Here is a 24,809-nt window from a genome sequence, read left to right as displayed (position 1 = left end):
GGAAAAACAAAACCTTTGACCTAGTGAATGAATTTTACTTTTCCGACGTTCCGACTGCCCTACGCTCGCGGCGTTCGTCAACTCAGGATCGCCTTTTGTGTCAGGTAAGTTCGCCTTCGATATATTTCCTGTTTTTGAGTTGCTTATCACGATCACCACTCCTATATCGGGGTGATTTCGTTGCACTGTGTGTATAGATAACCCCCTAAATTGCGTTGTATAGCCGTAAAGTTGACCCGGTTAAGACGAGGATACTACCGAGCTAAAGAAAAACACCGTATGAGCCTTGAGGCGTTGCAAAATCTCCTTGGATAAAGCACGAATTTCCGTGAAAATGTGTACATATTATTTTGCTAAATTTTCGGAGGGTTTCGCTCATAATTTGGATGTATTTCTGCTAAACGAAACTATGTGCATCATTACGTGAGCCCTGTTATGCATTTATTCTTATGGGTCGCAGGGCTCATGTCTTAATTCACATAGTTCCGTTTGATAGAAATACGTCCATTTGATCCAACGTTCCTGAAATTTTCAAGGAATAATGTTTATGACGTTCTTCAAAAATAAATATTTCCTGAGGGGCAATTTGGCAACATTCGAATGCTCATACGGCGTTTTTCCTTAGCACGACAGAACATTTAGGCAATATTAAGGTCCACATTTGCGGTAGTTTAAATTTATTGACTTGAAATCCTGTCAACATTCAGTGCTCACTGAAAGAATTACATGTATCTGTTAAGATGACATTTATTAATATTTATTAAGTATTTACCAATGTTTATAAGCGTTTAGTTAGTATCGGAATGAGTATTCTTGCCACAATATGAATTTTTAATATTCAGTGAGAATGTTTCATACCTCTTACTTAACGTTTAATTAAGCCTCAGATAACAGTGCCTATTTTGAGAATTAACTGGTTTGAATAATCTTATTTAAATTTTCAAAATTATCGTATTAGAAAGAATCATACCTGAAAATATTGGCCATATTGTGACAATGTTGACTAAGTTTTTTGTCTTAGCTGGGTATACCAACACTTCTCAGGTTAATGGGGCACTAAACACAGGACGAAATAAAGCACTCTACTACTTGTTTTTTCTTCAAAATTTTGCGTAGAAAACGATTCACAAAACGGAATGTTTGAGAATGAATGCGTTAAGAAGATGGAATTATTTATAATTAACACCAGAAAAATAGAAAAAACATAGGGTGCCATTCTTCCGATTTGTGCTTCATTTACTCAGTGTTAAGTTTACGTTTTAATATCTTGCTCAGTAGTCGTTGTCCGCACTACCTGCTGCGGGAACAGCTTTCTACGTAAAATCTTGGAGATAAATCATAGTGTCTCACTACATGTTCAGGCACTTTATTTCATATCTCTCTCTGCACCGTTTAATGACGCGGTACTGCGGTAGAAATTGACATCGAAGCATAAAAAATAATACATTTGGGCCTCATACTTTTTTGAGTTGATGGAATTCTATACAGAAATTTGAAGATGTCTCTGTGCGCAGAGCTGTTCAACAAGAGATAAGAGTAAAGTTGACATCTGTAGTATATAGATTTGGAGGGTTGGCGCACTTCAATTATACTATTAATCAGTCGCAAATTATGTCTGATGTTGTCACTGTGTTCCCCTCTATTTCTTTCAATGTTGAAAGAGGTTACTTACGATACATAGCCGCATTTTTAGTCAGATAACCGTAAAAAAAATCCTGAACATGAGTTTTGACAATTTTCATTCGTAGAGTATCTACACATACCACCCCATATCACTCACTGCACTGTAAAATGATGTCTTTCCGAAATGTTACTGGCTAATTCGGAAACCTGGGCATATCGCTAAGTATTCACGTTTTGGGCTGATCTAGGCACATCGTAATGTGACCGAATCCAATTGAACAAATCTTGCAACAATCATTTTTTTTTTTTTTTGGACGATAATAGAACAACTTCTGTTTCTCGGGTTATATCATAAACCAATTATCGCATTTTAGATGGTAACCCAATCATCTGATACAGTTTGGAATTACATGAAAAGATCATCTCTTCCATAATTGAGACATGCAGATTCAATTTAAAACGTATCGTAACTCGCTGAACGTAACTTAACGCTCGGAAAACAGCTACTCCCTTGCTTCTCGTTGTTCAAATAAATTAGAGGAGCAAACGTTTAATCGCGTGCTAAGCATCTGACAATTTGCGTTAATTTGAACATATAACCCAACACTGATGTACTGTTATCACTAAGGTAAGAACGGAACATGATTCGCGTGGATCTTGGAACTCAGGGTCGTATTATTACGGGTATCACATAAACTTAAAGGTATACTTTCAATTAGGCGAACATGGACACCTAAAGTAAACTATCAATGATTTGTATTTTTAATAAAATAAAATTTAGAGGTTGGTGCACAGTAGCCATTCACTTGATGCTTTGACTAAAGGAATGGTGACAACGAAATGATCGCTTATAGGATCATGTAACGTTATCAAAATACCGAAGTTTATCTTCATAAAGTTCTTTCATAAAGCCTTGCGTTTAAAAGTCAAAACGGTGATACAATTATTTTAACTTCTATGTAACTCAAATTGCATTGCCATCGATTAAAAGGCGGGCTTAATTCCCTGCTAATGTGATCTGACGAGACTCAAATGCGTGACGCGTTTATTTTTACGAAAAAAAGAAAAGAAATTAAATTACCTTGTTAAAAATATGGAGGCGTTTTTAGTTCCAAGTTTGTATATTCTTCTAAGACGGCATCAAGCATTCTTACAAATATGTCAAAGCCAATGATCACCAAAATGCATTATCGCCAAACTCGTCCATGCTTTCAACCATTCTTAACCGTCAAACAGGGGCCGTAGACAGCATGAGACTTTAAAATTGATTGATAAATACCCCAGCGTAGCGGAGTGTTCTGTGAACAGATTTGGGAATAAAATCCCCTCATATTATCCAACCAAACTCAACTTAAGGTAGTTTGAAATTTGCTACCAAAAAACGTAGGTTCGAGTAAAAGTTACTTTATAGTCTGATATGCTCTTTCCAGGGTGCGAATAATGCTTACGGATAATACTGCGATATATTAAAACTTTAGGCCCTACCTACACTTACACAAAAATGACTGAACCACACTCGCTCAAGAAATCAAAAACATTTTAGATACTACACGTTTTCTACCTCAATCTTAACGTCTCCTTTTTTTCTTAAGCCAAATCGTCAAAAATTGTTTTGCAAAAGGTTTTTCTATGTGAAAACAAGTCTTTTTTCCCGTTTGACGATCGGGAAAAAACCTCTGCCCTCTTATAAGGTTCGGCATATCGTCACCTCCCGGTCAAAGTATCACAAGCGCCATTAAAAATTTCCGCCGCCATTTTATTTTTTTACAGAGAAATTTTTCAACGAAGCTATCCGAAAATTTCACTGAATTTTCTTTAAGCTGCCGATAAAATTCAGTGAAATTTTCCAACAGATTCAACCAGCAATTTCTCGGTAAAAAATAAAATTGCGGCGGGAATTTTGAAACGTCGCACGGCGGGAAGGTGACGATATGTAAAATACGCTAAAAAGTTATATAGTTTCCTGTAAACTTGACACATTTATTCCCTATTTGGGTGCGTTGAAACGTAGAAATTTCGTCGTGCGTGGGTTTGAAAAGCATCAATTGGACGTATTTCTGTCAAACGGAACTATGTGCATCATAACGTGAGCCCTGTTATACATATATTCTTATGGGTCTAAGGGCTCATGAATTAATGCACATAGCTCCGTTTGGTAGAAATACGTCCAATTTTTTAACAGCACCTGAAATTCTGAGGCATGTATCAGTGGTACTAGCCGGAAGTAAAGAAAATTAAAAGTCTAGCTCGGCAGTCATGAATCGCGATAGAGGAAACGAAATTGATAAATTACTTTAGAGGGCAGAACGAGGGGACAAGAGCGAGAAAGGGGAGTACAGAGTACAAATTAATTAGAATTTTAAGTCAAACTAATAGTTACAGAGTGTTTCGTGAGACACCTAGTACCGCAGAAACTTTCTCTGGCCTTCTCAACTCTATTTTCAAGTTCCAACTTTTACAATTAGTAAACAGAGCCGCCTCGATTGTAAACCAATTACACAACCTTGAAACGGGGTTTCCTTTCACTAGATCATTACCAACAGTAATATATTCATTTATTTTATCTGCCTGTTGAACACGAGCCCTTATCACATTTAAACTTAATATTTGATAATTTTACAAAGTTTTGACTGTCGGCCATAAGTTTCAGGTCACTTGGAAAACCTACCTTCTTGAAAGCTCCAATCACATTGACTGTAAAAACTTACACTTGAATATTCCGAAACTGCCAATTGTTTAAAGCTTTCATCGAAATACAAATATTTCTATAAAATTAAAATAAAATAATATTTTTAATGGAATCTGATAAACGATTTAATATATAAAATGATAAAATCGGTGGAACATCTTTAGAAACTAATAAACGTTTGTCAATGCTAATGCGGTCTTTTCAATATGTTAGACAAAATATTACACAAAATATTTCAATTTATTTATTTCATTTTGTAGAAAAATTCAAAAAAGTCTTTTTTGCAAGGTTTCTCCTTCTCCGCCTACTCCTAATCTTATTCTCTCCCTCCCTGCACTAGTTCCTCTTACTCTCCCTATCCCCCTTATCCTTTTCCTCCCCCTTCTCTTCTCCCCCTGTTCTTACCTTCTTCCCCTGTCCGCTTCCTCCTAGTCCTCCTTCTCGTCTTTCTCAGAAACTTATGTCAGAAAACGCGTCAATTTTTTATCATGATCATTCTACAGTCATTTCATTTTTTTATTTTTTGATAGCCTGGAAAATTAGATCCAATTTGGACCGCGTTTAGCAGAAAGGAACCAAGCGACATCAGGTATTGCCAAATTTAAATGGGCAATTTAAGTTTTTACATGAAAACGGAAGAACGGATTTTTGTACAACGCTCAGTGAATCTCCTGCATAGTGCGAAGCAAATTCCTTAAAATTGTCGAAGGATTCCGCACAAACGCTCTCTTGTAAAAACTTAAATTGCTCAGTTAATTTTGGCAACAGCTGATGTGGCTTGGCTCCTTTCTGCTAAACGCGCGCGGTTTATTTATGATCAATTTTTCTGTTCTAAAATTCCTACTTGCGCGCGTTTAAAAACAAAACAAAAAATCTTCAGAAATTGTTTTAAAAACTTTTTCACAGTAACATTCCCTTCAAAAACGTCTTGGCAATCCAGATAATACCCTAGAAATATTTCTCATTCATAGGGTAGGTTCAGCCTAGGGGCTAGGGAGCTAGGGTAGGGTAGGTCCTTTATCATCTCATTCTTCCCAAAATTAATTAGTCTCTCAAGGCAGGAAGCATATAAAATTTGCATGAGGAATATCAAGCATTCCGCAATTGAACAGCAAATTCCTACTTTTGCGCGTTTAAAAACAAAACAAAAAATCTTTTCAAAAAATTTTTAAAATTTTTTCAAATTATAACGTTCCATTAAAAAACGTCTTGGCAATCCAGATAATACCTTAGGCATATTTCTCATTCATAGGGTAGGTTCAACCTAGGAGGCTAGAGAGCTAGGGCAGGGTAGGTCCTTTATCATCTCATTCTCCCCAAAATTAATTAGTCTCTCAAGGCAGGAAGCATATGAAATTTGCATGAGGAATATCAAGCATTCCGCAATTGAATGGCTGACGTGACGGTACTTACCTACATGATTTCAAGGGGTTGGTTGTGCTGAATTTAATATTTATGTTAACTATCCCTGCTCGCACGGTCACATTCAAGGTCAGTCGGTCGGTGCGGACGAGAACCGCGCCACCGTTCGGGGGAGGGAACAACCCCCCCCCCCCATCCTCCTCCGCTAACCCCCCCCCCCCCCCCCCTGGTAGTGTCTCAATCGATAAGTTCAACAAAATTATCGAGGGTATATCTCCAGCGAGCTTCCTTGTTTACTTATCAAACTTACGAGATGAACATGGGGATAATATCAACAGACTGAGTGGATTTTTAAACAGGGGGTGAATTTGCTAAACTCCACTGAAATGATAAATACTTCTGGAATAATTTAATAAAAACCTCGATAATATCCTGAAAATGTTTTGAAAACAGTGTAAGATTTCTGTTGTGATAAAACTGAACAATATTTTTAAAACCGTTTTTCTTTAAATAATAATTATTCTTCATTTATTAGTAAAGCACAGTTTGTACAGGCAAGTTCAGCCAATCAGCAGACGCTTCCCCCCCCCTTTCTGATCAGATACCAAAAAATACTATCCAGCAAAAAATATTATCTCAAACTGGTCCCATTTTTGTCATTTTCAAAACGGGATTTTGATCGTCATAAATAGAACGAAGAAATATCGAGGACGTCTCGGGCCAAGTACACGCTTATTTTAAACAGGAACAAAAGCGATACATTGACTATTGTCCGCAATACCGTTGAATTAGCTCGTAGAATCGATCATTGAATTGATCTTGTGATCCAAACTTTACGCGACGCGAGGATTCTAATGCTGAAACTACGCAGCTTTGAAAACGCCTTCAATTGCGGCGAGATACATCCCGCTTTCCGGAGAGTACGTATAGTTGTATCGCTGCGCCTTACCAGTGCGACGGAAGATTAAGATTGAGGTAGCCTCCACCCTGGCCTCGTGGGTTTACCTTTAACATTCTTGCAATTGTGATCGCATGCTTAAAGTGTGCTTGAGCTAGGATTGTAATTAGGAAATCGGTAATTATTAGAGAATGATTTAAAATAAAGAAGAGGCAAGAAATAAAACGAAATAATAGGCACTTAAATGAACAATAAATTACAAGAGAGTAAAAATGTAAATTATAGGGTTGAATCATAGGGTTTAAAACAATCCGAAAAAGCTCCTGGAAGATCAGTTTACTCCGCGCTTTCAAAAAATGAATAAAAAAATTGGCGCCACTAAGTAATCCATTCAAATTTTATTTACACGGAAGAAATACATTTTACGGTACCAACCAATTGACAAAATGTACAAAAAAAAAAAAAAAAAAAAAAAAAAAAAAAAAAACGAAAAAACCATAATATTATTGAACGGATTAAATGAGAATCCAGCCTGACCACATTTAACGTTGTATACTTTTTTCATGCATTTATTTCTTCACAAGAAAACTCAGCCATATTCTGATTTGAAATTGTGTTACTACATTCTTCATAATCTGAGGCAAGAAAGAGTTTCAAGGCGTTTTGTTGTTTAATTCCCCTTTTCACAAAAATTCATTGGAGGAATTTAAAGGTGATATGAAATTCAGATACGCTGATTGTAGACAAATTTATCCAATTTACAAAAAATGGAATAGGGGGAAAGTGGAGGGTCGAAAAATGCGATGAAAAAGATCCGTAAAAAGATACTGCGATACTCATCCCCTGAGACGGACGGAATGAAGGAATGTTAATGCGCGAATTAACGCGAAGAATGATATCGGCAACGCCGAATCCGAGATATTAAGGAAGATTTTTAGGATCCCCTTGGGAACTTCAGATGAGAAGCCAGGACACGATACGCTGTAGCGGTCTAAATAGTAGGCACCCTCGGTTGGAATTCGATAAAAGCCCGGATTGACTAGAATTGAGTTCGTGCGTGACAGAAGGCAGTCAAACTAGGCTGTGACGTCACCCTAGCCCGAACAATCGGCCGGGATATGAAGACGCAGGGACAGAGCCCGTTCGTCTCGCTTTTTAACTCTTTTTTTATTGTTTTACGGAGAGGCTTTTTTATCGATTGTCTCAACCGTAGTCAGCTCAGATTTTACCTTTCGCTCCGACACGGAGTTTGCTGAGGTATGAGCCGTAATTGTCGAATCGCTGCGAGATTTGCCCTTATTCTCTCTCCTTCGTTCTTTATTTCTTGTATGTATTCCATCCGGATGTATTACAAAGTGGCCAGCAGACAACTTTGGTAGCATAACCAATTTTTAAAATTCTATAAAAAACAGATATTTAAACATTAATTAATGAGAAGGCGAAAATTTAAAATATGGGACATTTCAGGGTGGAAAAAGTCGGAAAATAAATTTCATCATTTTCCCTGGAATTTGTGTTTTCTCAATTCTGGACGGTTTCCACGATCTAAAAACGTACATGGTCCCAATATTTTCGATTTTTATTTTAATTTATTTTTGTTTGCACAGTTTGTGCCACCGAGAGTTATTTCCCTTCAATTTAGTGATCAGGCAAAAATAGCTTTAGTGTGTCGAAATACTCGCATTCGTAAACATTGCTCGTTATCGCGACAAAGCGGGGTTTACAGAATTATTGGATCGCCGTGAAAACTAGCAGGCTAGCTCTTGTAGGTTAAAAATAATTTTTCATACGAGAAATTCTTATCAGCAATTTTGAAGTGGAACAGTGAAAAAGAGCCCAATTTTTGGATTCATTTCAGAATGTTGTACCTCCAATTTTTTGGCAGTTTCGTTTGTCAGTTTGATCAATTTTTAACACAATGTATTTACCAAATCCTGGTAAAAGATTAAATGAGTTTCTTCGATTTTTTTTGCAATTTGGCGAAACTTAAGTCTTCTTCAGGAGGCAGAAAAGAACTACGAAAAATATAATCGTTGAGGGGTAGTTATTTATATCTATAAATTTAAAAGATTTTTAAAATTTTTCATAGCACATTTTTTGCTTGACACGCTTAATTTTTCCAAACCAGCATTTTCACCCAACTTTTTCGTACCTACTCATTTTTGGCAAGTATGGACGCATGGGTTTTTACACTATTTTTCTCACACTTCTTTTTTATATGACAAACAGATTTTGTAAACACGAAAACAAACAAGTTTGAATCTTGTCGATGATTTCTTACACGATTGCATGATTTTTAGAGTGTTTTTCCAACTCTAATAATCTTTGTTTTTTGTTTTTTTTTTCTTTTAGCAAGAAAAAAACCTTAGAACTGTAATTTGTAATAGGTATTGTATCAACGTAAGAAAAAAAACTCTATGCATTCCTAAAGACTGACTAGAAAATAATTATAGACCCTTTACGACACTTAGAACTAAGATGAGACCCAGTGGAGAAAATTTGATTTGAGATAATCAGTGAAACTTTAGAGATGAGTGATGACCTAACAAGAGAATTACATGAACTCGTTGCGAATCTGAAAATCTGAAAGTATAACCGAATGACCAAACTCCTTGAGAAAATATCGCGGTAATTTGTTTTGTCAAGAAAATCAGAGAAGAAAGAAAAATGGAAGCTGAGACAATCGAAGAAAACCCGACCATTACAAATGGAAGAAATGATGATTCTGACTCAGTTACTGGTGACTCGGTAAGACTTTGTAATACATCATAAAGTCCTAAAGATCAGGAATGTAACCTTGATTACTAATCAGAGTAAAACTCCCCCCCCCCCATTTTCTTCCAATTTATTAGCAATCGTAAAGGATGAACAGAATAGGGCGCGATTTTTCCTCTTGCATTTTTAAATAGAGTATGTGTTGAAATTGCATTCTCTTGTTTGTAGGTGCCCACTACCGAGAAACTGTTTGTTCCCTCCGTTCAAGCGAGTTACCTAGAGGATAATATTATGTCCACCCTGGTAAAAATTGGCGATAGGAGCTGCGTTTCAAAATACCATATGAGTTCTTGTAGCCGACTGAAGAAGGCGATAGAAAATCATATAGCTGGCTGTAGAAAGTGGAAAAAATCATACGGCCGGGCTACACGAAGCGATAAAAAATTATATAGCCGGGCTATAGCTCCTATCGCCGGGCTTTACACTTTATCGACTGGCTGTTGCTTTTTCGCCATCGATTATACAAGGCTATAAGAAATTGTGTAGAAATTCGTGTGCTTTGGAAACCCTTAAGTTTGTACGGAATCACCTTAATATTTACAAAACGCACATTATATTTTCCTTTACTGCATATTTTTTTTCATCAATTAAAATGAGAATAATCCATACAGAGTGTGCAAACATTTCAAAGTCATGAGTTGAAAAACGCTGACTCCACACGAGATTAAATATTAGAGCCTAACACAAAGCGGAGCGGCAGCGAACTGGCGCCTACAAACCTAACAGGGATACTTCACGCATTGCGCAATGCGTGAAGTATCCCTGTTAGGTTTGAAGGCGCCAATGCGCGTCTCGCGCTGGCTGCCCGCCCGCCGCGCCGCGCCGCAGCGTACCACGGCGCTTGAAGCAACTATTTCTCACCAGAGGTATTGCACAGTATCATACGATATTGCAAGCGCTCCAACATGTTAGGAATGGCAGGCATCCTTCAAAAGTACGGAGCTTTCATCGCAAAATAAATCAAGATACTACGGCCCAAAAAGAGAGCGGTTGTCCAAAAACACACTAAGTCCTAGCATCCGTAATTAGTAACGTTTAGCGTACATCGCCAGGCTGTTGCTTAATCGCCATCGGCTATAAAAGGCCATAAGAAATTGTGTTGCCGGCTATAGAAGCTATTGGAAATCTTACAGCCGGCTGTAGGTCTATGGTATTTTAGAACACAGCTTCTACTGCCAATTTTTACCAGGGCACAAGTATAGAAGCTCTCTATGAGCTTGAATTTTCCATTTAGACATAACTAAGATCATTGCCGTTATTATCGCGAAAGAGAGAATGTCACTAGGGGGCATCAATGGTTCCACCCGAGGGCTAAAATTTTCCTCAGCCTAGACTTCTCTAATTCCAATCATTCTTCGGTGGTAGAAGCTCCATATTTAAAGAAATCATTTATTTCAGCCGATCATTGAATCCCTTCGATTCATCGAAAAAAAATGTGTTAAAAATGTCTTGGATGCTGTCATTAACACTGTTAAAGTAATAACATTCTAAGGTGCAAAAGTAACATCTTAGGATGTTATATAATGGAGATGTTGCATGTGTGAGGAATTTGCGATTTGACTGTTGATTCTTTTGTAAAAGTTCGCGAGAAACACGATGGTTTTCTCTGAAATCAACTCCCAAGCTCATAAAAAGTTGAGGCCAAAATAGAGGGAATATCCCACGCTATCCTTAGAGTCCACCTCTACATCAAGACAAACTCTCCATGCAAAGATAGGGAGCAAATACATTAGCAGTGATGCCTTGTTTTCAGTTTTAGAGTCCCCAAATAAAGTGGCAGCCCTGTCAATGTATTTGCTCCCTATCTTTGCATGCAGAGTTTGTTTTGATGTAGACGTGGACTCTTAGGGTAGCGAGGGATATTCCCTCCATTTTGGCCTCAACTTTTTATGAGCTTGGGAGTTGATTTCAGAGAAAACCATCAGGTTTCTCGCGAACTTTTGCATAAGAATCGACAGTCAAATCACAAATTCCTCACACATGCAACATCTTCATTTAACAGCAGAGTGTTAATGACAACATCCAAGAGTTGTCGCACATTTTTTTACTATCCGGGTTGTTACTACAGCACTTATTGTTTTTTCGGTGCAACCATGATATTTCTTTCCGTGCTATTTTGTTTTTTGTTTTTTTCGGAGATGTATTTTCTCACTGCGTTGAGCTGATTTTGACCCTCAACGACACCCTTTTATTACGGAAAAGCTGCTTAAGTTACAAAGGCTCTGATATGACTCTAGCTCTATTTCAAGAGCGGAGGCAATGAGTAACTATTTTAGTTTCCGTGCTTGACGAGCGTTGAAGAGGGGCTCTTATCTTGACACCGAAAATCAAGGTCCCCCGTTCCGTCGGGGAGGCGGGATGACTCTTAGTTGCGGATTATACGAGCCTCGGGGAGCAATCAATATATCGGGACAGACGTCGACTGGTGAAGAGGAGGAACAGACAACGGAAAAATACGATCGGCCGAGTCGGAGTCGGACGCGGTGGTCTCCTGCGATTGGTACAGGATAATAGGACGTATTTCTATCAAACGGACCTATGTGCATTAAGACATGAGCCCTGAGACCCATAAGAATACATGTATACCAGGGCTCACGTCACAATGCACTTGGTTCCGTTTGATAGAAATACGTCCAATAGTCGCGACTCGCGAGCCCGGGATCGTCCGTGCGAACTGCCAAACCGGCAAAAGGCTCCCGAGCAAGTGTAAAAAGAGGAAATGCCAAGATTCATAACGCCCGGTTGCCAGTCTCGGTGGAAATTTCACCTTTCTACACTTGCGTCACTGGTGAAACTTAAGTATACCTCATAGGTGGGTCGAGACCAAAAGGCCTCGACAGACGATCAAATTCCCGAACCAATTCCGATCAAAGTAGCATCAAAGTGTCGGGAGTCATCAGTCCTAAACTCATTAATTTGCTTCATTTTAAAATGAAAACTTGGCAGAAATGTTTCCTGTGGCAGGGAATGATGAATGGTGGTACTCCGGTCTAATCTTACTTTGAACAAAAAAGTGCGGCCCGTCAAAATTTGATGGTAGATGGTGACCACCAGTCATCAGCATGTCTACTTTGATCGGAATTGGTTCGGAATTTGATCGTCTATCGAGGCCTAAAGAGAAAAAAAAAGAGGCGTTTGCATTTCGGGCATCTTGGAATTTTTTTGATGACGCAGGTCGGTACGGCGACTTATATCATCGATTTTCTTGGAAATGGTGTAGTTTATGGCAAAAATGCATTCTACATAAAGTGTTTGAAATTATATCATGCGTTAATTAAAGCAAAAAAATCGGACATTATGGTCCGTTCTTCATACTTCGAATTCCGGATTTCGCTGGCCAGGTTGTACCGACCTACGTCACATGGTAAACAAACCTCAAGATGCAAACACCTCCTTTTTTTCCTCAATGGGTCCAGACATCTCGAACGGGGAAGGGGGGCGTAAGGGGGGTCCAGAGGACTTCCCCAGAGAGCGTATAAAATTTTAAAGCATCTGTTAGTCGAAAAATTAAGGAAATACGACGGCTCGTAATAATTTAAGTAGTGCTCACGCTCACGGTGAGACAAGTAAATAAGACCTCATGTAATTTCGTTTTGAATCATCGCCATGCAATATCTGTCATTTTTTTGAATCCTGGGTATCTTAGATGGCTGAGTTAATCAAAACTGGAGCAGGATCTGCTAGGCGAGTTTTTAAAAATTATTTTAGGATCGATAAACCAATTGAGCATCACCTTGGTCATCCCTTCATTGGGTGAACCTGAGCGTTGACCTCCGAAAGTTCCAAATGATCACTAATGCCTGTCAGAGTGAGATCTTTGCTAGGCGAGTTTTTAAAAATTATTTTAGGATTGATGAACCGATTGTTCTGTTGCACAGTTGGTTCTGATGACCAAGGATCCTTGGTCATCAGTCATCATTGGGCGAACCTGATCGTTCAGTACCGAAAGTTATTTTTACACCGAGAGAGGTAGATATCAGTACGATGTCTTTAAAATAAATTGTCTGAGGCTCTTTCACTAAAAATCGTCGCTCCTCTGACGTAAAAGCGCATCAGTGTCTGTACGTGAACGTGAACCCTGTGCTCCTTTGTCGTGGCTCACAAGGAAATAGATACGCCCTTACATCACACAGTGGATCGAGTCAATCAGAGGGATCGGACAAGACATTTTTTACTAAAACTGCAAATTTTTATGTTTGTTTCGTCACATGTTAAACTTTAAGGGGTGTTTCTTGAAGAAAATTTCACGAAGAAACCAATAAAACCACTTTTTGAACTTCAAAATTTTGTATAAACGGAGTTATAAACGTTTAAACACGGAGAAAAAAAACTTGGGACAAGACATTGAGACACTTCGGTATGTACCAGAGTGCCTCAGATGTCTGACCCGAACTTCGGCAGCTCGACCTCAAGTTTTTAGATACGTGACCCGAAAACTTCAGAGATCCATATGACCTCAACTTCGGGTCCCACGCACGAAGTTTTTTTCTCCGTGAAGTTTCCAAATTGTGTCCGACTCCTTCTATTGATTCGGTCCAGTGTGCGTCAGAGTACCGACAAAATGTACTTTAGGTATTGAACCGCCCAACAACTATAATCCTCCTTTATTCCTGCGGAAATTTTGGAATTTCCCACCCAACTTGGCAACTCTCAAAGCTACCTTAAGGGTGGCAGAGTGGATGGAGAGGGGGAAAGTGGAGGTCGCGGTTGAAATCTAACTGAGTCTGACACGTGTAGAAGAACAAACAGGGTGAAAGAAGAGAAGCGAATTTTAATAATCACTACGGAACACGCCAATCTAAGATTGTGAACGCCTGTCGGGGAGGCCGATTCGAAGAGAAAATGAATAAAAATCCGAACACGAAGCGGGAGATCTCGCATTGTTTTTGCTCGAGCTGGCAACGAGCATACTTGTGCATTTCGGTTTTATTTGTGAGCAGGGGTCTGGCAGACTTACCTTATGTGTTTTAAATGACAAAATCGATTTTCACCTTGCTCGTCCTACTCCATTTGTGGATTTTTCCCGGCACATCTGGACGTATTTCTGCCAAACGGAACTATGTGCACTAAGACATGAGCCCTGAGACCCATAAGAATATGTGAATAATAGGGCCACGTCATAATGCACATAGTTCCATTTGACAGAAACACGTCCATCTGATGTATAATGTGTCCACAACGGGACTAAAAAAATACACACCTCGTTTTTTGATCTTTCAGATTCACTTTAATTCAATACATGTAAAAAAATATAGAAAAATTTAAAATATTGTTCATACCAATGCTTGAACTTTAGCTACTATAAAGACAAAATCATGCTACATTAGGTGTATGACTTTTAAACAAATAAAATATGAACTAAAAGAAAGTTTCTGTTAGATGCTATTCATTTAATAATCTCTATTTTAAGCTTTACGGAGGAGATCATAGCGCATGTCGCGGCGTGGTTGATGTAGGTGAATTTTGTCGTTTGGCCGAGAATAATTTTTCATCGGGGAAAGCGACTTAATTTCTTAAAAATACCACAGGTGTAATTGTTTGTACTTCTGGCTGGTAATATTCCGGGGAAACTTTGACTTTCTTGAGATTCCTTGAAGAAAACGAAGGGCATTTTCGGATTCAGTGATAAGAATTCTTTAAACACCTCTATTTCTGATGCTTTCCTCAATTTGTGACTTGTTCGGTAACCACCGACTAATTCGCCTTCAAATGATAGGTTAGGCACAAAAGGGTTCCTGCGAGCCGCAATAGTGGTATTTGCCCCTTCATTTTCTCAACTTGTGTAGGAACCGAAGAATATTTCCTTAGTTGTTTCTCCTAAAATTATGGACTTTTCGTAGCCGTCAGATCAAATCAAATCTTTTGAATCCTGGATGAATGTTGCATTGACTTACTCTTCACTCTTTCGCAATAGTTTGACAGATCGCAGGAGAAAATTTGAACTGATAACACACGTGTGGTTTTCATGGATCGCAGGCGTGACAACATGTAATACGGCGAAACAAGCACTTGTAAACCTGTAAATAGGCCATTCTTCTCTCGTGAAATGGCTACCACTTCTGTAGCTCTTAAGAATCAAGGTACTTCTGAGTCCTGCGCTGCAGAATAAATTGAGATGAGAAAGATGGATAGTATTTTTCAGCTACCTTTTCAATATAATGTTAAACCAATACCATCGTATTTTATTTATTTATTTTATTATTCTCAAGATTATTCTCAAATCCAACAATCCTCAGCTCAGCCAATTTTATATGTAAGCCTACATTTGAGAAGGGTTTTTTCCGTTAGAAAAGTAGTTCACACTCGAGAACTGGATTCATTACTACCATTTGTGGAAAAATAAAGATTTTTATAGGTTTACAAGTGCTTATTAGGGCTTGTCTACTCGTATTGCGTGCTGTAACTCATCGCGAGTAGAATATTGTGTTTAGTATTCCTTAGTATTGTTACTGTACATGATAATTTAGCATAAAATTAGTCTTTTGTAAGGGGAAATGTACATTTTCGTATGAGCCCTTAAGCATTTATGTCTGTTGGCTCGCGAAGGTCACATCATTAATACTGACCTCCTTCAGAAAAGATATTATTTCAAAAAGAGCTAAAAGTATGGTGTTTTGTTCAATAATTACAGCATAAGCTAAGGTCCCTATTCTTGTACAGCATTTTACTTTAGTATACTCATTTTTAGGGTAGACGGACACCAATAGGGTCCCTTCATATCCTTTTTGTCTTCTTTGTCTATTGCTTCGTCTATCGATTTCAATAATCAGCCCACAAGCTTTTAAAGTTTCCAAATTTTGCTCGTTCCGTCAATTGTCATTTATCGTCAATTGACTCGTTCCGTAGTGCGGCCCTGCCAGAAAATAATACGTGCATAGGATTTTCGTGCATCATTGGTCCCTTCGATTTTATTCATTTGCACATACTTCCTCCAAACAGAAACTGTCCAATTCAGAATTTGCAGACGTCTTAAGTGTTGTGAATTTTATCTTTAAAATGATACTGCTTGGGAAACTGAATACGAGGATATTCTTGGTTTCTAAATGGGCCTGTTGCATGCAAGAGATACAGCCGTGCGAATAGACTTTTTAGAGGGTAAATGACACGAAAATTACGATGGTCACATTAAAAAAGTCTGAAATACACTCCTTACTGCGCAATTTGCGTTGTTAGGAACGCGCTTTTTCAAATTTCCCGCGTCTGGGGGCAGTTTTTCTAACGGAACAATTAACGGCAACTCCCGGCTATTTCCGGTCAACTAAAACTGACAACATAACCTAAAAATCGGAGCTCGTGATATCGTGAAATGAAATGTAGGAGGATTGCGTTGGATATTTAAAAGTTGATCGATTTGGTTACCGCATAAAGCGTATATGGACCACTATAAGAGATCACGTTGGTTTGTAAACAAACTGAAGGAAAAAATAACAACAACAACAACGTTTCGGCATCTTCCGGAAATCACCGAGCCCGCCGTTTGCTCGTTTCCGGTGATTAGAAAACTGCCCCCAGACGCGGGAAATTTGAAAAAGCGCGTTCCTAACATCGCAAATTGCGCAGTAAGGAGTGTATTTCAAACTTTTTTAATGTGACCATCGTAATTTTCGTGTCATTTAACCTCTAAAAAGTCTATTCGCGCGGCTGTATCTCTTGCATGCAACAGGCCCATTGGACAATGGACCACTAGCCAAGGTACGAATTTCAGCATTCTGATACATGTCTCTCAACCAAAATTTCACGTAAAACACGATGCGCACAACGAAAATTATCGAAATCAACTCCTTACGAAGATATTTAATAATTCTCGATGTGTGAATTTAAACCGCCCGCTCATGGAATCTCAATGCTCTACGTGATTCACATCAAGCGCTAAACGTTTATCATGACAGTCTCTGCGATATAAAAATCTGGCAACCTCAGTCTTGACGCTTTGGCTCGCAGTTATAGCAAATTGCTTATAGTTTGAACAACACATGGTGGGAAATGAACATTGCTCGATTGAGAAGATTGCTGAAACCGTTGTAGTGCTCGATTTGACTCACGTAGAGCTTTGAGTTTCTTGTGAGCGGGCAGTTCAAATTCCTCGTAACCAATATGAAATAAAAACGTTAATATCTTCGTTAGGAGTTGGTTTCAGTAATTTTCGTTGCGCTAATCGTGTTCTTCGTGAAATTCTGCTTAAGAAACGTGTATCAGAATCCTTAAATTCGTACCTTGTCTAGTGGTCCATTATTGAAGAACACATGACAAAATAACCTAATCTGCTAAAATACATGGGTTTAAATGGAAAATGCCGCCATATAACGTCACAAAGTGGCAAATTTTCTCGCTTTTAAATCAAGTTTTCTCCAATTTCCCATGTCAAAAATGAATTCTGAAAAATACTGCGAAATCAGCTCATTAGGCACTCTCAGATGAACCAAGAGTATTTTTGTGCGCGAATTCTCCATTGACTCGATCTAAAGTGTTGCCCCAATAAAAAATGTTGGTGCATTTGATTTTCGTGCATTATCGGTTCCTCCGATTTGATTCGTTTGCACATACTTCCTCCAAACATAAACGGTCCAATTTATAGTCTCCGGTCGCAGTCGCGTAGTCTGGAAGGCCGTGACATTGAGAAACATTGCCATGGATTGTGGTTAGTCGAGGCGTTCGACAACACGGGATCTCAAGATAGTCGTGGTGAAAACTGCCGTGCTAAGGATGAACGCCGTATGAACATTCGAGAGTTGCCAAATTTCCGTGGATAAAATGCTTACTTTTTAGAAAGATTATAAATATTTTTCCTTGAAATTTGCAGATACTTTGGATTAAATTATCTGCACTGGAAAAAAAACACATTGGATCTAGAGTCCAGACTCTTGAAGCTTATGAGATTTAAGCTTAAATCAAAAGGAAATCCGCTCAAAATAAGATGCTTGGCCCTTGATTTATTCTTTCATCTAATTGAATCAAGAGTGTAATTTTCTTGTCGATGATTTTAAGAGTCTGGACTCTAGATCCAATGTGTTTTTTGTCCAGTGTCTAGTCAAGTCTAATCTAGTCTCGCAAATCACTAATTTTCAGAAAAATTTTTGAATTTTTTTCTGCCACTTTCTCACACTGGAAAAAAAAACACATTGGATCTGAAGTCCAGACTCTTAAAAACATCGACAAGAAAAAATACTCTTGATTCAATCAAATTTAAGCTTAAATCAAGAACCAAGCATCTTAATTTGAGCGGATTTCCCTTTGATTTAAGCTTAAATCTGATTGAATCAAGAGTCCTTTTTCTTGTCGATGTTCTTAAGAGTCTGGACTCCAGATCCAATGTGTTTTTTTTCCAGTGTGAGAAATTGGTAGAAAAATTTTCAAAAATTTTCCTGAAAATTAGCGATTTTTGAGAGGAAATTTGGCAACGCCTGAAGGTTCATACGGCGTTTTTCCTCATCACGGCAGAAAAGGCCACCGATGGTGGAACAGAGGAAGAGGTGTTAAATGCAACCCATAACTGTCAGCCCGGGGCACGTCTCTCTTTGACAAACTGAGTAATACCCCAAGTTCACGACACGGAGCTTCACCGTCGCAGTTCGAGCCCCCGTTTTGCCACAAGCCTTTTTACGGCAACCTTGAGGGGTAAATTGTTGCCAGTCACTTCGTGCCCACCGTCCCTCAGCCTGATTGAGTCGCCCACTTTGACGTCTTACTCATTCTCCTCCAGACGTATCAACTTCCCCGGGGAGGCAACTCCGACAACGGTTCCGCGAAAATTATCTCTGACAAGTTCATTCCGGGATCCCTTAAAAGTTTCGTCGCAGCGTCGAGTCATTATGTAAACAAGTGAACACATTATGGACGTCCGAACCTGTTGCTCGGCCCGGGAGATTTTACCCCGAATTGCGTGATTTTAGCCGCGAGGAATTGAAAACTCGTTGGAATGACTTAACAGTTTCACCAAGTGCAAAAAGTGCATGTACAACCTCGCATTTTTTTCGTGTGGAAACATTCGGAATGTTTTACCGTGATTCTGAAAGTCCTATGACTTTCTTAGACTTTTTGAAATTTCACCCTTTAAAATGAATGTTTAGATTCTCTCTGGCATGACTCCCTAAAAAATCTAGAAAATAAATTTCGCTGTAATCTCTATAGTGATCAAGAGAAAAGGAGAAACGTGCCTGTGCAACCTCGCATATTTTTCGTGTGGAAACATTCGGAATGTTTAACCGTGATTCTGAAGTTTCTATGACTTTCTTAAACTTTTGGAAATTTCACCCTTTAAAATGAACGGTCCATTTAGATTCTCTCTGACATGACTCCCTCAAAAATCTAGAAAATAAATTTCGCTGTAATCTCCAGTGATCAAGAGAAAAGTGCAGATACTCGCTTATCAAATGTTTTCTAAAATCCGAATGTTTTTCTCAATATTTGAGTTTCCGAGGCGCGTCTACACAATTCAGAAATGTGTTTCAATTGCTTCTGACAAGTTTCCTTCAAACCGTTATTAAACATCTGAACAGACGTGGAAACTTCCCAAATAATAAAACTTGAATTATGAATAAAACCCTTCAACTAAATCAGTAACTGCAACTTAGATCAGCATGTAGAATTTTTTCTTAAATCATGTCTGATAAAATTTCGCCGAAAATTCTGTCGTGACTTGAAATCAATGAAGTGAGAACATCCTAATTTTTTTCAAAACGAGTGATCCTAATTTGCTGATATTGCTTACACCAGTCAATTAAAGTCTGACAGTCTGTTGAAACTATTTGTGACAAGTTTCTTTCATGAGTAAATTGAGTCGTTTCTCTCTTAATTGATTAGCATGTGAAAAAATTGGCAAAGCCACAATCGTGTTTTGACTCAAGTTAGTGGCTGGTGAAATTTGAAATTCATTGTTAAGTGACGGACTTTCATTTGAATTTTTATTTTGAGAAGGAAGAAGCCAAATACGTTTTAGTGAATTATCAGTGGGAGCTATAAAGTAACAGAGATTAGGTGACAAGCATTAGTCTCAGCTAATAAATGAGGACCATTTCGAAATGTTTATATTTGAATAAATAATGACATTTGAACCTGAAGCTTACAAAAAAAATTCTAATGTTCGCGCAGAGGCCAAAACGTATGAAATGTACTAGCTAATCGGAGGAATTAATATGAAATTCGGGTACTTACTAATTTCTGTGCGCGTAAATAATCTACATTTTTAACACAATCACACTTCATAATAGTGAAATGAGTTTCAAACTTCAGAATTTCCAACTGAAAATCAGTTAACGACAGAGACTGTGGAATTTTTGATAAATTGACTTGATGCAGCTCATGTTCTGAAACAAAAACATTTTCAAAACCAGTTATATGTTTGCGTCCCATCAGCTTTGTGCTTCATACGTAAATTTATCAATGATGTAGTAACCTGGACGAAGGACAGTGTCAAATAAAGTGATCCACTTTATATTTACTCTCAGCGATATCCATATGAAATTCAACATGGATGAACAATATCGTCGAGAGGTTTGTGAATTTTATATTCGCGCACAATAATATATCAACACTCAAGTCGCGCAAGCCTTTTTGATTTTATCCTGAGGAAGATCACTGAGCTTATATTAAATGAGGAGAGGAGTTTTATTGACGATTTTTAAATTATTTTTTCTTCATATTTCAAATTATTAGTTTTTAAATGTTCTAATAAAAAAATGGGCGCAATCTTTTCCTTAAAAAATGGCCTCTGTCTCCAAATTATTCCATTATTCGATGAATACAGCTCCGACCGACGAGAATCGGTGATGCAACAAAATCAACTCCTAAGCCGCACAAATTGCATAACCGCCGAAGTGGAGGAGAAATGTGTTGCTCACGAGTCTTGCTAATCGTTTAGATTCGTATGATTTGTGACATACCAGTTTCGTCCATTCAAAAATTTTTGAGGGAACATTTTCCACGAACAGAAACTGAAAGAATGAAAGAACTTACTGTGTAATATGTTAGCCTCTTGAATGCAGCGCAAAACACTGCATTGCAGATGAAATAGCGAAACTTGATCGACAGAGTGACTGAAAATAAGGGTTTTGCAATAGGAGCAACTATCTTTAGTTCATTTTAGAAATAACGTATGTACCATTGGTCTTTCTATGCACATAGGTGGTGTTGGATGGGCCAAATATGTAGGTTCCTCATGGCAAAATGGACGTATTCTGCCACACGGACCTATGTGTATTATGACGTGAGCTCTGTGAATGCATGTAATCTTATGGGTCTTAGGGCTCATGTCTTAATGCACATACTCCCGTTTGACAGAAGTAAGTCCAAATGACGTCTACATAACATTGAAAATAGAGCGTATCGACTGTTAATCAAGAGTATTCGACAAAGAGAAGATTACGTTTCAATGATCAATTTCAAAAGGCTCGTTCATAAAAAAGACGCATAACATGGACCTCATCGTCTTATACAGACCTATCTTTCTTAAGGGGCGGGGGGCTTTGTTTTTGTAACCGAGAATCATGAATAAAAGCTGCCAGTAGCATTAAACGACTGTTTTTTCTACTCTCAACCGCCTCATAACTTGACTTTAGGAGTCATCTTTGTCAAATACTTAGTTTTGAATTATTCGTGTTTAAAAAATATAAAACTAATGCTTGATAAAGGGAACTGGCTACTTGTGATTCCAATGGCCTTATGAGACTTTCTTACTTGATTTGCGTGAGTTTCAATCGGATTCTTGTGAATGAAGAAATTTAAAGCTAGCCTCTTCCGTTTTTTTATATAGACATTTATGAGGATCCCTTACCGATGATTTTCTGTCTTATAATATTACGGTTTTATTCGTCGTATATATTTAAAAAATCAACCTCCATATTATTTTTCCCTTCCTTTTTCTTTTCCATTTTATATATGTCAGGTAAAATATTTAAACACTTAACGTAGCTTAATAGAGTCATTTGTTTGTAAATTACTTAAAAGGTTCTACCGTCGTATTCTAGCAGGGGAACTTTCGATTACAGATCGAAGGTTTTTGTTTCCCAATCACAGATTAAGGCGTGAGCGCAATAAAATTTAATCTTTTTCAATTCATACTAGTTTTCAAAAATGTCTGAAACTAATATTTACGCCCAGGATACTTTTTCCCCCTCAAGCAATCTAAAAATAAAAACGAAACATAAAATAAATCGTCGAATACTTTACGTCAAACGCATGCTATTAATAAATTCCCTGCACGCTAAAAATCTACAAATTTTATGGAATTAATTTGTATTTGTTTTATCTACAGGAGCCAGGCGCAGTAAGAGGTGCCTCGCCGCAAAAACCAGCGCCAACCTACAACCCGTACCAGCAATTTGTGGCCACCAGACCTCCGGAGCAAAACAGACAGCCGTTAGGCAACCAGCCCCTAGGCAACCAGCCCCCTCGGCCTGAGCTCCGCAACTACTCAAACCCGAACGTAAGGCCGCCTCCCCAACAAACTCAAGGATATCCGCCGAACTGGAATAGGCCACAAGCACCCACACAAGGACCTCCGCAAGGACCTCCACAAGGACCTCCACAAGGACCTCCACAAGGAGACCCAAGAGCCGGTCCCGGGTTCCGTCCGGCGCCTCCAGACTACCGCCAACCAGCACCCGGACAACAAACCCCACCCGGGTACAGACCTCCACCTCCGGACTACCGATTCCAGAACCCAGACTATCGACCTCCACCACCCCCCGGTTCCCGACCTCCGGGACCCCCTGGACAGCCCGGACCACCAGGTCCACCACAAAGTGTGAGGTACCGACAGCCGATTAACCCCGAGTATCGGCCAAGACCTCCGCCCCCGAACCAACCACGCCCACCTGGCCCGCCCGACGGTGCGTTCAGACCACCCTCCAACCCGGACTACAGACCGCCCTACCGACCGCCAGAGCAGTACCAACGTCGCGATGAAACGGCTGATAACGGGGACTACCAAGAGAAACAAAAGAAAGTAAGCTTCGATCCAATGTACAAAGGTCCGACTCACAGTTACAAAGTCCGACAGGCGAGAGGGCGCCACCTTCTAGCATAATCCGACGACAATCCGCTTGGACCATCCTCAAGGAGAAACTACCAACAGACCCGCGGCTGCAGAACAGCGTGGAGTATCAGCAGAAATCCTCCGTGGAGTACGTGAGAGCCAACATGAACCCGACCCCCGCGCCGTACCCCCAGCAAATCGACTCGCCGAAAACGAAGGAGTTCCGGGCAGCAACGCCCGAGGGCGTGGTTGAGGGTAAACTACCCCCGGACATGATGCGCATGAAGAGCATGTCCGGGCGCGAGACGCCGACAAGAGGGATGATGACGCCAGAAGGGCGGGACAGCCCGACGACGATGCACTACCCCCCGGTACCGACGGGGTACCGTCCCTCCAGCAGCCCACAATACGCAGCTCGAAGGGATTCGAACGACAAGCAGATGATGGAACCCCGGCCGGCCACGGCGATGGATCGACGCGACACACCACCCATGATGCGTCCACGTCTCGATGACGACGACCCGAACCGGTTCAACCCCCGAAGGCCACCCGAGGGTGCACGTCCAGAGAGCCCTGCAGACATGTTCCGCAAACCCCCGACCCCGCGCAACGGGGTACCACCCCCGATGATCCAGAGGATGGACTCGAGGGCGTCGATCGGCGAAGCCGATCGATTTCCGCCAATGGCGGCAAAGCCGCCAACCCCACGGTACCCGGAGACGCCGCCTGCGGGCTACGAAGGGCGACGCCCTGAGGACTACACTGGACCGTACGGTCCTCCACGGCCGCCCGTGGACTACGCGCGGACCCCACCGCGGACTCCGGGTCCCCGGCTCCAGAACGGGGGCGAGTATGTGAAGATGGAGGATGTTGAGCCGCGCCCGCAGAAGCCGATGACTCTGGACTTGAGCTCGGCGAACCGGGTGGGAACCCCGGAGAGGCCGGGTAACGGGCGGATGGGCGCCGATGCCAGGACGCCGGATCAAAAGCCCGGGGAAGTCAGGAGAGCCAGGATCGTCATCGAAGGTGGGCGATTGAGTTTTCAGCGCAGCTTTTGCAATCATGAGTTCATCTCAGGGGCGATTCTTGAAAGTTCGCAACATTAAATTTTCTCCACTTAAATGGACGTATTTCTGTCAAACGGAACTAAGCGCCATCGGGGTAGGAAGGTAGAGGGGGCTTGGACTGGCGGCGGAACCGGGCGTCGGGCTCATTCGTTCTCATACTCGCAATGCTTTCCCATGGCGCTTAGTTCCGTTTGACAAAACGCGCTATCCGGGATTCGAAATTCCTAAAAAGGAACTCAAATTGGCGCTTAGTTACGTTTGACAGAACGCGCTATTCGGGATTCAAAATTCCTCTAAAGGAACTCAAATTGGCGCTTAGTTCCGTTTGACAGGAATACGTCCAAATGTATGATTAGACGAAATATACGTCCAGTATTTAAAACAATCGATTCCTTATCTTGACTCACCTAAAATCGATATTTT

General features: G+C 39.9%; 2 protein-coding genes across 3 annotated transcripts in view; both read left to right on the top strand.

Annotated features, from left to right (window-relative positions):
* Nucleotides 1-23,370, top strand: LOC140223785 (uncharacterized). 2 transcript variants are annotated; one of them, XM_019046617.2, is made up of 3 exons: nucleotides 1-104; nucleotides 8,925-9,320; nucleotides 22,597-23,370. In XM_019046617.2, exons 2-3 carry the CDS (start codon nucleotides 9,240-9,242, stop codon nucleotides 23,368-23,370), a joined length of 855 nt encoding a protein of 284 aa, XP_018902162.2. In that variant the 5' UTR covers nucleotides 1-104; nucleotides 8,925-9,239. The 2 variants fall into 2 exon arrangements, with proteins under 2 accessions (XP_018902162.2, XP_072159212.1); XM_072303111.1 differs by lacking the exons at nucleotides 1-104; nucleotides 8,925-9,320 and adding an exon at nucleotides 18,860-20,837.
* Nucleotides 23,340-24,809, top strand: part of tau (microtubule-associated protein tau) — a 31,330-nt gene continuing 29,860 nt past the window's right edge. The window contains exon 1 of the mRNA XM_019046616.2: nucleotides 23,340-24,345. Coding sequence (XP_018902161.2) covers nucleotides 23,484-24,345 — 862 coding nt within the window. The 5' untranslated portion in view covers nucleotides 23,340-23,483. The remainder of the gene's footprint in view (nucleotides 24,346-24,809) is intronic.

The sequence above is a fragment of the Bemisia tabaci genome, chromosome 8 (genome assembly GCF_918797505.1).
Source record: "Bemisia tabaci chromosome 8, PGI_BMITA_v3".
Lineage (NCBI taxonomy): Eukaryota > Metazoa > Arthropoda > Insecta > Hemiptera > Aleyrodidae > Bemisia > Bemisia tabaci.
The sequence above is the reverse complement of the archived record's forward strand: the minus strand, read 5'-3'. Positions and strand labels throughout refer to the sequence as shown.